Source organism: Spermophilus citellus (assembly GCF_964194105.1).
Source record: "Spermophilus citellus genome assembly, chromosome: 5".
NCBI lineage: Eukaryota > Metazoa > Chordata > Mammalia > Rodentia > Sciuridae > Spermophilus > Spermophilus citellus.
In genome coordinates, this window is record NC_138186.1 from 139,479,638 (window position 1) to 139,492,867 (window position 13,230).

Here is a 13,230-nt window from a genome sequence, read left to right on the forward strand (position 1 = left end):
TGCACATATGGTATGATGCTACATGGTATACAATCAGAGAAATGAAAAGTTGTGCTGCAATTGTGTACAATGAATCAAAATGCATTCTGCTGTTATATACACATAATCAGAATAAATTTATAAAAAAGATACTAAAGTTCCTGTTTTAAATCACTAATAAGTGTTCAGTTAAAATTAAAATTATTTATAAATGATTATATCTTAAATATACCAAAATTATGCTAAAATATTCATTTTAAATTTTTAATTAATCTATTTTGGTACTAGGGGAACTTTTCCACTGAGCCATTGCCCCACTTTTTGAATTTTCAGATAGGGTCTTGCCAAATTGCTTAGGGCCTTGCTAAGTGGCTGAGGCTGGCTTTGAATCTGTAATCTTCCTGCCTCAGTTTCCCAAGCTGTTGGGATTATAAACATATACCACCATGCCCAGCTAAAATATTATAAGTGCTTTTGGTGTTATTGAGAACTTACCATGAAGTAAAGGGAAATAAAAGTGATTAGCCTGTATGAGAATAAGCATTTTTCAAGTATAACTGGTAAAAACTGATATGTGGATGCCACTGAGACTTTCATATAGTTATAAGACTGTAGGGTAATGCGTGTGTGCTTCTATTCATTCGTAAAGAAAGACCATGTTCAGCAGTCCTCGTGGGACTGTGCTGACCACCGGAATAGATGGTATTTGTATAAATTTTCCTGACATCACCCACCCTGTTGACTAAAGCAACACAAAGTCTAAAAGTTCCAATCACTCACCAGCAAGTTTTTTGTAGAGTCTTTTCATGGAAAGAACTGAGTTTTGCTGATGGGCAAAGTTGCTTCTACTTATTAGTGATGAAACTGTTCAAGATTCCCCCCCCAAAAAAAACTTCAAGTCAACTGGTAATCCCAAAAGATGCAGAATGGAATGGCCACAGGCTATGTGGTTTACATCTCCAGTGTTGACAGTTCAGTGAGGACAGCACCAAAAGTGTAAGGGAAGTATGAGTCTCTTGGAAACATAATCTGCATAAAATAAACCTACCCCAAAGACCTTTGAAATCAGCTTTATTTGTTTGCAAGGATACAATCTACTTAGTTACATAATATTTTGTTTGTTCTCATTTGAAGTCTCAGAGCTGTCATAGTAAACACTGTCTTCACTACCAAATTGCTATAATAAGAACATTATAAAATACTACAAACTAAGAGAATCCTCTTTACAGTATTCAGATTAGTGCATTAAAACAATTGATTAGAAAAGGCAAGTGAGTTAACTGGCAAACATCCAATTCCTTTTCTGATGAATAATGGTATAAAATGGAATTCAACATAAAAAATAAATTTTAAATTTTAGGTGATCAAAAACAACAATGGTGGGAAGTTACTTCCTAAAAGTAATTTTGACCCTAAAATACATATATAACCCTTATTCTATAGGATACAAGGAAAGGAGATAATTACCCACAAAACCAGACAGCATTAAGAAAGCTGAGTGGAATAACAAGTAGGAATCTTTAAAACAAATCAGAATAGATATTAGTAAGGATTTTCCCTACCTTTCCTCCAAATTATGTCAGACATTTAGAGTAATTACACTTTTCCTAGTAGACATCAGACTTAAATAGACGGGATGCGAAAACAATCTATCCTCAGTATTTTCACTAGGCAATCTACAGCAAATGCTTAATATATACACATCAGGTACATGAGAGATTCAAGGACATTATTCATTGATTTTATTCACAGAAACCAAGGGTCTTAAAAGAAATCCAACAATAACAATGAAATCGAGAAATTGTGCTGTTGTGAACTAGAAAAACAATCCCATAAAATGATAGGTTCATTATATAAATTCTCCAGAATTATTTCCTCTGCTGGCCCAAATCAAAATTAAATTTGAGATCTTTTTAATCAAAATATCATAAATCAAGTGCATTTTATACAGTGACAGATATGAACAGAGCACATATACCTTTAAATGTACTAATTCTAAAACTTGAGTCAAATAGGGTAAATAAATTATAAATGCAAGGCATATACAATGTGTGCAGAAAACTAACAATTACTAAATCAAAATGTGTGGAAGTTTCACCAAAGTTTCAGTATTAGAAAATATCAGATTTAATCCAAATGAGCCCCCTGCCAATAAAAATAAGTATGAGAACCATCCTTAATGCAAGAACTTTAAAATAATAATAAAAACATGATTACAGGATCTTCCTACATAATTTAGACAATGTAGTGCAATGGTGTGTTCCTTTTTAATTTTAGCTTGTCAATCTCCATATGATGACACCGATAATCAAAGCTCCAATGACAAGGATAAAAATGATGATGCACAGGGTTTTTCTGGATTTGCGCTGCAGGTGCAAAAACAAAAAACATGTTTACAGATTCAGTGGGGTGTCTCTAGGGCAACTGAAAATAATTTGGTTCATTTCAAGAGTAAAATCAATAACATTTTATTGACCTCAAATTTCTGGCTGTGTTTTGTTTCTCAAAAATCTCTACAACACATATGGCACTATTATTTCAAAAAATATTCTTGAATTAATGCTATAAATCAGGGAGAAATTTTTAAATGTCAGTCATTTTTTCTGGGCATGTGGTGGTTGGGCTTAAAAAAGATACAGAGTTAAGAGATAACAGGTTACCTATAAATGAAAACAAAGAACAGCTTAAAAGCTTATACATTTTTAAAAAATTTATATCAAATAGCTGCTCTAAAATATGAGTTCTCTAAAAATATCAATCAGCAAGCATAAATGTTTGGCATTTTTTCCTATAGTAAATTTATTAGTTTGCAAAATTGTTCCCATTCTTTAATATTAATGGAAATTATATTCCAAATCTTAACACACAAATAAAACACTGAAGATCTAACAAAATTATAAGTTGTCATTCAAAATACAGAAGTTAAGAATTTTGTTCCATTCTTCGTTCCTGGCTCTGCTGTAGATTTCTGTATTTCTTTAATGGCTGTGCATCTCACACCAACATGCAGGAATCCTTTTTCTTACAAAGTAGGAAAATTTGTAAATGTACTTTGTGTCAATTAGCAGTACTATAACATTTACAAAACAATACATGTCAGACTCGGAAATTACCCTGACAAATATAAATTCTTTAAGTATTTCACATATTAAATATTCAATTGTGACTTCTTCATATATTAAACACAATTTTCTGAAGTTTTGATATCAATCAGGCATAAATATTTCTCCCAGACTCTACTTGGTTACAGACCCATGTATCACCTGTCTCAGTCATGGTTCATTTGGTGCCCAGAGGTACTTCCCCTAATGTTGGGGAATGAAGTCCTTGGGTGATAAAGAGCATTTATCAACTTTCTTTATGCTCACAGTCCTATGTTCATGCTTCTAGCCAACCATTTAGAAGCACCAAGGTTTGCAGGGCATAAGTTTAATACCAGGCTTCAAAGTGGAATGATAGGAAAGCTAGCTCCTTTCTCAACACCTGAGCGGTCTAGCCAAGTGTTACCCCTTTGAGGCCTGTGGGAATGAAGCCTGGAGGCAGCTCTCAGAGTTGGAGTGCAGCCTGGGAAGACATGTGCCTTTCCCCCAGGGTGCATGTAGGCTTGGCCTTCCACAAGGAAGAGGGAAGTAAGGAGGAAAAATCCAAAAGCAAAACAAAACAACATAAATCTAGTCACTGATGAATCCTGTTATACACTGTTTCAGCAGTTATGCGCTAACAGCTCCAAAAGACCCCTGGTATTTACAGATTACCCTGTGTGTATGTGATTCAACTATTCATGAGGTACATCTAAAGTCCACATCAAGAGATGCTGCTGAGCTGCAGATCTGAATTATACACACAATGGTAAATCGGAGACACTGACAGCAAATATGATTGTCTATCACTATTTTCCTCAGCAATCTACATACAGCTTCGCTGTTCTTTCCATGTCACTTATGCAGTGATTTGTCCTGTGTAAAAATGGCAGTGACATGAAAGGCAACTGCTAAGTGAGAAAGGTTTAAAACAATGGAAAATGTCTAAGAAGTTGAAAATATCTTAGGTATTTTATAAGAAAGTAACAAGATCTGAGAAAAATGATAATTATCATGACAAGAAAAAAAAACTGGGCTCTAAAAGAGAAATCAAATGCTATTGTGCTATTTAGGGGTTGCCCCAAGCCTGGCATTATACTTGTTAAATATCAAAAGTTTAAGTATAATATGATACATTATTAGTTCATGGTCCTAATATTTGTATAGATGACACAACTTATATTTGACACATAAATATGGATTCTGATTCAATAAAGAAATACATTCATTCCTGGAGAAGGGCAGAATGTGGATAATATCTAATGATTAATAACACTCCAAGCTAATAAAATTATTATTAGGATCAGAAGCAATCTTTCTAGGACAAGCATCTCCACCATTAACCCAAATTGCCACTGACAACAAGAAAGAAAAGATAAAAGGGAAGAGTGAGAAATGGAGGGTTCTGGGTTGAAATGTCACAATGATCTCAGAGACGACCACTAGAAAGCTTGGAGCTGTCTACTGCCACAATCAGAACTCTTAACACTAAACTTTTAACACTACCCTTGGGGATCACAGTACCTCTGGTTCAACCCTGAGCATATCCAGGTGAAAACCAATTTTAAACTGCCTGGCATATTTCTAGCTTCGTGAGATTTAAAATTTTAAATCCATGAGATTTAAAAATTAACATCTATAGTCACTTTAAACATGACTGATCTCTGTGTGTGTGATTCTCATATTCATTCATTCTCATTCTCTCTCTCTCTCTCTCTCTCTCTCTCTCTCTATTTCAAATTATTAGAAAATCTATCACAGTTAACATTACCTGATAATTTGCTGCCCTTGACAGCTGCTGGTTCGCCTGCTGAACGTGTACCTCTGAACTTTCTACGTTGGCTTCTATGCTATCTTTAAAATAAAACACACACACACACACACAAAACTGTTAAAAACATACTGATGCTCCATTTTCATTCAAAGTATGAATACATATGCTTATTCTTCAAAGGTGAATAGTAGTTTATCAAAAAGTTGAACTTTTTAAGTTGGCTATAATTCTTTCCTATATTATTTCTCAGTTAGTCCAAGCAATACAAAAAAATTTGAACAAAAGAACCCTGATTGCCCTCATTTTAATACAACTCCAGTTCTAACTGGAAGGCCCCCAAAAGAACTATCACCCTGATCTTATCAAATCAGTGTCAATAAAAAGGGCTTGTCTCAGTCTCAAGCTCCAATGCTTGTTCTATCTCAAGACCAGTATGCAAAGCGGGAGATCAAACCTCTTCTTCTTACTACCAAAGATTTTCATCACTTGGGGAAAAAGATAGTACCTTGACTTTCCAAAGAATATCATTTCCTTATAGAGCAACAACAACAACAAAAATGACCCAAATGCTAAAATCTGGTCCCTAATATACATATATTTAGTTATCAAATTATCATGTTAGTCCTTAATGTTTTTCAGTTTCTTATTCCCTTATCTTTGTAAACCCAATCTACTTTAAAATTTGAAATCTACTTTCAGAAACTGAAAACTGTCATTTGCTCTGTAGCCATAATCAGCCCACCTCTGTGCTGATCCCAGCAGTCCCATCTCCCTATCCTACCCTTACTTGCCCCATACTATTTATCACCATTTACTTACTTTGCTTTTATTTTTTTTTTAAACTGTCTCTTTCCCCCAAACATAAGATCCATAATGGCAGGGCTTTTTATCTGCTGTTTACTTTCAGTTGAATACTAAATGCCTAAATTTGTGCCTGGACATAGGGCTCAATAAACATTCATTGGATGAATGACTAAATTGTTTTTTTTTAATGTTATCCTGTGATTACAGAGGAGAGTAAGAATGAACAAATAATATTTATATTAAACTAATGGTGCAGTATTTCAATTGAACCAAATCCAGTAAAACACTAAATATATCTTTATACATAGGCACCATATTTCAAAATGTAAAAATTATCAGGATCCTGGATCAATGCTGATAATTACAACTTAAGTGAAGAAGTATTATATCTAAACTTACAAGGAATTTTGGTAACTTAAGAATTATTCTTAAAAAAAAATCCTAGTATCTAAATAATCTACTGAAATGAATATACCAAAAGCCATTAGCATGAATGATCAGGCAAATGGCTGCCTATTCTCTATAGGCCAGAAGACAAGATAGCATGCACAATTACAAATGCCCTAAGTAGCCCTAAAGTTCCAAGGCATGATAAGAATTAACTTGAGATAAGTCTGAAAAGAGAGGCCTTGGAAATAAACTGGAATAATGTTACATGGTGCCTTCTATGGTCTCAGAAGCAGTAAGCCCTGATTAATTTGGGGCTTCTGAAATAAATGAAGCTGATCATTTCAACTATGATCACAACAAGAGGTCTGTTTTGGAAGAGGTCAAGGGTGACACTTTGTTGTAGAGGTTATGCTTTTGATTCCAGGGAACCCACGGAGAAAAAAATGTAAGCAGTTTTCTTTTGTGGAGAAAGTTACTACAGGTAAATTACATGTAACTTACCTACACCCACCCCATTATGTCTGCAAGAGTAGGGCTTACCTATCACGTCTCCCTGTTCATGAATCATCATTCCCAAATCTTTAAATATTTCATTAATATCCATAATATCAGCCTAAGACAAAAAGACATATATAATTATGTAATATATGAAATTTAGCTACTAATCTATAAAGGGAGGAATTTTTTTTAAATATCCAAACCAATATTCAACATATGCAATAATGCACTTAGATTTAACATCAGGAAATATTTTACTACAAGCAATCTCATCTAAAAAGACTGAACAACAGCTACTATGTCTCTAAAATAAGGTTGCAACGTTAAAAATATGAAATGAGGCAGGATGGAAATGAAGGATCTATAATAAAAGAAGGGCTGTGGATTTCAAGATACATTTTATGCAATCTGATATTTTTATTATCAAAGCAGTACCTGCTTTGAAGAGTAAATATTCTTATGACATATTTTTAGCAAAAATATATACCAATTAGACAATTTAAAAGAATAAAACTTTAAATTTAAAGCCTCACATTAATAAATTTAAATATGCAATGGATTAGTCAAGTTATAAATTTCACTTACGGGATAAAGAAGTAAATTTATTAGAAAATAAGGTTATAAATTTACTTATCTTCAATATATAACTATCAGTTTGCTCAATTTAGGAGTAAAGTTTAAATATTTTATTTAAGCAGGTGGGGCAATTTACATATTCATTATGGGTCTTAATTTTCACATCTGTAAAATGGCAATGATAATGATATAGTTAACTAACTAGTTCAGAGAGCTTAATGAGGACTACTAAATAAGATAATGAGCATGAAGAAATTATAATACAGGGACTAGCACAGAGGAGGCCCTCAACAGACTGTAGTTGTCTTGATGAAAGAAAACTTCAGTAAATGTTTCAATCTTGACCTTTCCCCAGCATTATCTAAGCACTCTGAGCATCAACTAAGACAATAATGCAGCAGCCCAACTCTGTGATGTGAAGCTTACTTCAAGCTGCCTGATAGAAGACTCTCTCTCATGAATAAGGCGGAGGTCATCCTCTGTGATTTCTTCATCTTGCACTTGTACTGGAGGCTGTGTTTGGCTAATAAAAAGAAAAGAATATATATATGAACTGACATTCAAAATAATGGGGCTTATTTTCTATTTAAGAAACACTAAATAGGATACCTCATTCTTCAAAGTCACAGCATTGCTCATTTTTAAAAGTGTTAAAAAAACAACAGCCATATTAACTCAAATTATAATCATTCTTCATTCTACTCCTTATTTTATCTTATATGGTTTTAGATTTATTATTTTATTTTTGAAAGCTGTATTTGGCAACTGGGTTTCTTTTTAGCCGACTTAAACCTCATATAAAAGAAAAATCTATACTAAAAATTACATCAATAAATATTTATTTGGATAATTATTTTACATATTTTATAATAAATGCTTTATAAATACTTATTTGGAAATTTTTTTCAATTTACTGTTTTCAATTTATAAATAATGTAGGGTATTTGTGTTATCATATATTGAAAGCATTCTACTAGAAACTATAATGTATAAAATTTTAAAAATTATATTTTGATCTATAAACTGTTTTGTACTTTTTTTTTTACCTTTCCCAGGATACAAGATTCCTTTCTTTTGAGCCGTCCTCAGGAAATGTGCCCTGCATAATTTAGTAATAGGTTGGATTAAGAAAGATCAAAGAAATCACAGACAAGGAAAAAACGTTTTCCCTTAAAATAATCTAAATTTATTTATGTACATGGGTTTTCTGGGTGTGTGTGTGTGTGTGTGTGTGTGTGTGTGTGTGTGTTTGTAAGGAAGGAGAGAAAGAAAAGTTCTTGTTCTAATTTTCTAGGCCAACTGCTTCAAGTAGTAATTGGTAAGGAAGGAATTCATTAAATATTCTCAAAGGCAAAATAATAAATATTACTTGGTTAAAATTTAATATAATTGTGGAACCTATATTAAAGAATAACAAAACAACTTGTGATGGTTTCAATTAAAATTAGATTTTAAAATTAGACTAATTCAATATTCCACCTTAAATCATATTTTCATTTATTTTCTCCAGGATCATACTGGTTTTCAGTATTTCTACAGCATTCATCTGTTCACCTCCAATATTATTTTTAAATAATGCAGGAGTAAAGTGCTACCTACATTAGCATGTACACAGTTGGAAGCTTCCGATCAAGTCACTGTGAAAACACTACCAGGATCAATTCCTAAACTTTTTTGACAAAATATGTTTTTATAATTTTATATGATCTATAATCTGTTGTTCCATGGCATGAACAAAACAACCACAACAATACATAACCCACAATCTTCTTAAAAATTTAGCAAAAAAGCTGAAAATAAATATTCAAATGTAGATCTCCAAGATATTCACAGATCTTTATGATATATAAAATCATGCTAATGCAGACTTTTATGGGACCCTTTCAGAATATTTCTACCCATAAGGAAAAATACTTACAGATACTCTGGAACTGGCTCTTACTCGAGCAACAAACTCTTTCTCTCTTTCAGCAGCTTGTCTCTGGACCTTCTGAAAGTTTGTTAGTGACGTTGTAAATTCAGCCACTAATCGATCCTTTTGTATTTTCCTTTGACGCTAGAAGAAAGGGAGGGAAATGTGTACTAGAATAAAGCTGTGAAGTTCAACAGATTTTGCAATAGTTGTTTTACCACTGGCTGGCTCTTTACTTCATCATGAAATTTGCACTCTCTGCAATTACAGGGACTTACTGATTTAACTCTCAATAACATGTTGACAGTATGTTCAAATAACATTTTGACAGAATATTAAAATCACAGTTCAAAGATCCTACAATGGATTTGACTACTTTCACATTATTACACAAACCATGTATTTTGATACCTGTTTACTGGAGGATGGTGGGCAGAGATTCAAACTCTTTAATGGCATTTACCGTAAGGCAAAATGCCCATTCTGTTGGATTTCTCACCTCAGATTTTCACAGCTGCTAAAACCTGGGTCATGACTTTGAGGTTATTTTCAAGTAGGTTTTTTTTTTTTTTTGGTAAATTAAATCTTTTATTCTTACCTAAATAATAGCTTAACTTCCATTAAAGGACATAAAAATGTGCCCCTAGGTGACCTCACATCTTGAACAAGTGTGGGAGATGCACAGAGTCAGTCTGAAGGCCTGGAAGCAATTACTCAGGAAGCACTTTCTGGGCACTTACTTAATTATGGGTCAGGGCTCCTACATTGCAATAATTTTTGCTTTATTAAACCACAAGATACTACCTGAGAAATTAAATATAGTTTTCTGTTCCATGAACTAATCTCTAATAAGTTATTTTTTGTCCCCTCATTTCCTTTCTAGCATCACAGTTCAAAGACCCTACAATCATTTTGACTTCTTTCATATTCAACACGTCAACAATGTGTCTTAAAGCTTGATACCTGTTCACTGGGGGTGGTGGGTAGAGATCCAAACTCTTTAATGTACTTGTCTGTTTCCTTGGCAAGTTGATTAGTATACTGCTGCTTCTGTTGCCTAAAGTGAGAAAGAAAACATGCATTACAGCCAAAGAACCCATATATATTTTTTAAAGCTACCATTCTGCCACTTGAATCAATGCAGATGAACAGATTTAGAAAAGATCTCTTTTTACCAAGTATTTAAACTACTTGAAGTAGTTTTATAAACTGGTTCTAAATTTCCTCTATCAAAACAGAATTTTGTGATCCTATTTTTTGGTAAACATTCAGCAAAAGTTCTTCATTTACAGATGACAATCAAGCTTGCAAAATAATATCAGTAGCCTTTTAGGAACACAAATGACTCCAGTGGGGAGGGAATTTGACAGAGAGATTTCTGGTTGTCTGGTCCTCTATGTTTGAGGTACTGAAAGTGTACGAGACTTTACTCTGAGACCTACACCTGGGAAGTTAGCTGTTGCCTTTGACTTATTTCCCACATCTTACATACACGGTGGTCTTTCCTAATTCTTTATATGGACATTTATATCCTCTAAATACCTTAAAGAAAGGAAAAATACATAATAATAGTACAAATATTATTTAACTTGATATGGAAAAAGTAATAGCATTTTCTTGTAAAGGGAACGAAACACAAGAAAAGAAGTAAATTATACTTGTGTCTATATCTTCCTAGCTAGCTTATAAGGTACAATTTTTAACTTAAGAACTTTGACACTGAAAAAATAAGCTGTATTAAGTTGATGCTTTATAAACATCAGTGCTCTCATATATAATGCCACGTATTTTAAACATGGACTGGCCACATTAAAGAGAGACTGAGAATATGTCTAAGTATAGATATCTGTATGGGATCAACAAGAATTATAACCTATTTTTATCTCTACCAAATTTTGAATCTTGGGAATGGTATTATGGTCAAAGTTCCAAAAGGACACAATAATAATCATATCTATATACTCATAATTTCAACAACTAACTCTTATCTTAATACTATAACTGTTAAGAATTGTGCAATTCCATTCCACTTTACTTTAATATGCAACTATTAGATTTGGAGCATTTTTACCATGCCAACAGCTATCCATTACAGAAAAATAAAATATCAATTATAGACAAGTATAAATTTTTCAAGTTGCACTTCTTAAAAAATATTAATTGCTATTACCTACCTTTGAATTTCTCCTTATTTGTAATTTTCCTTCCATGGGTACTATTATTTGGAGATATCATTTATTACATATATGCTACATGAAATCTGTAGCTATAACAACATTGAAGACTTAGAGTCAGGTTCTGAATAATGTTGGGCAAATCATAAAATTCCCAAAAGCAAACTAGAAGTAGTTCTTTTAATCTATCTCATTCTAATTTTGTACAGTTCAGAAGAGATGGTATGTATAAACACTGTAAACTCTATAATATGTCACAGACAAATATTATTATTGTCCATAGAGCATATTAATTTACTGGAACATGTATTATGCAACTTAATTATAACTTTCATTTAATATATGCTAACACTCTGAAATTCAGGGATATAGGTATAAACTTTTGGGAAGACAGTTCAAATAACTGGATATGTACCAGAACCAAGTAAAAATCTAGTCACTGCATGGACTGTTGACTATGGGAAATAATCACATCAACTGAGGAGCTTGGAGGGTAATTTTTCAAAAGCTATGAAACCAACCTATTTTAAAAATGTAAGAAAAACTAACTAAAAAAGTTTTGATTTGATAGAATAAGCCAGATCTCTAAAATAAAAACATATGCCTTTCTGGATAGGGAAAAAGAACACGATAGCTTGGTCTGGATAAGGCTGCAAAGACACCTTTTTAGTTTTCTATTTTTTCCCAGGAAACACATTCTACAAGAGCCATATAATAATAGAAATAGGTTTTCTTTTTATTTCTTTTCTTGTTTAATTAAATACTTACAGCTGTTGTCTCAATTCAGGTGAATCTTGAGGTGTTCCAAGTTGATTTAGGCTCCTCTGTATTTCCACAGCTATTATAATGAAAAATAAAAGTGTAATTTTTACAAATTATTTATTTATTATTATTTACAAATGTTAGGGCTACAGAAATAATCAAGTTAGAAGCAATTAGGTAATCTGGCAGTTTAAAAAGAAAAGGAAAGAGATAATGATATACAACACTGAGAAGAGAAGGAAAAAATCAATGGTTTATTCAAATCTAATTAGTAACAAAAATGGATTAAGTTTTGAAAGAAAATTGAGTGGGAATGTAAACATGTGCAACTACATTTATTATCAAAAAATAATATTTTCCCTACTCTATCAGGACAGCAAATAAATAAAATACCACATAGACTTTAACTTAACTTTACTGGCATAGACTTGTGAGGCTTAAAACTCATGAAGCAAGTAACTATGACAACTGCATATTTCATTATAATATAAAATGAATGGATTATAGTTTGTAAATGAGGAAGGAATGACAAAATTAGAAAAAAAATCACTTTTCAATTATTACATATTAACTGATTCAGGCAAGGATCATTAAAGGACACTAAAATCAGAAGATATTCATTCAACTTCAAATTATCAAAGACACAGATGACATTTAGAAGATAGAACCTCATCATAGATAAATCTGTTGTTTAAAACATGATCAAATTTAGCACCAAGAACAGGATGCACAGACATGGTCAACCTCCTGGCCTGACGCAGGAGAGAAGTCACAATATGACTTCAGTATTTTGCTTGCCAAAAGTTTTATCCTGAATCTAATAATGAAGAAGAGATCAGATCAATCTAGACTGTGGAATAATGTACAAGAAAACTGGCTGGACTTTCAAAAATGTCAATATCGCAAAAGAAGAAGAAAAAGACAAAGAAGGCAGTGAAGTGTTTTATTTTTACTGTGTTGCTGGCAATCGAACCCAGGGTCTCACACAGGCTAAGCAGGTGCTCTGTCATTGAGCTACATCCCCACTTCCAGAGGAGCTTTTTAAAATTAAAGAACTAAAAGACTGAAACACCCAAAAGGAACTATATTTTTTTTACTGGATTCTAAATTTTTTTTAAAAGCATTAAAAAACAGTGTAGAAACTGGAAAAATCTGGATATATATATATAGAGAGAGAGATATTAAACAAAAGTTGAAAAATGTCAACAATTTTTGTTGAACCCAGGTGAATGGTTCATTGTACTATAATTTTCCCTTTCTCTAGGTTTAGATTATGTACAT

At 32.6% G+C, this 13,230-nt stretch overlaps 1 protein-coding gene across 5 annotated transcripts in view; it reads right to left on the bottom strand.

Moving 5' to 3' along the window:
* Positions 1-1,033: 1,033 nt before the first annotated feature.
* The window catches only part of STX7 (syntaxin 7), a 43,730-nt gene continuing 31,533 nt past the window's right edge, over positions 1,034-13,230 (bottom strand). For 3 of the 5 annotated variants that reach the window (XM_081294032.1, XM_081294031.1, XM_081294033.1), the window contains 8 exons: positions 11,956-12,025; positions 9,977-10,070; positions 9,020-9,157; positions 8,148-8,200; positions 7,528-7,624; positions 6,568-6,640; positions 4,831-4,913; positions 1,034-2,345 (listed from right to left, as the gene is read on the bottom strand). In XM_081294032.1, coding sequence (XP_081150158.1) covers positions 2,253-2,345; positions 4,831-4,913; positions 6,568-6,640; positions 7,528-7,624; positions 8,148-8,200; positions 9,020-9,157; positions 9,977-10,070; positions 11,956-12,025 — 701 coding nt within the window. In that variant the 3' untranslated portion in view covers positions 1,034-2,252. Of the gene's footprint in view, positions 2,346-2,375; positions 3,001-4,830; positions 4,914-6,567; positions 6,641-7,527; positions 7,625-8,147; positions 8,201-9,019; positions 9,158-9,976; positions 10,071-11,955; positions 12,026-13,230 lie in introns of those variants that run through there. The other 2 variants (XM_081294035.1, XM_081294034.1) reach the window with 2 other exon arrangements.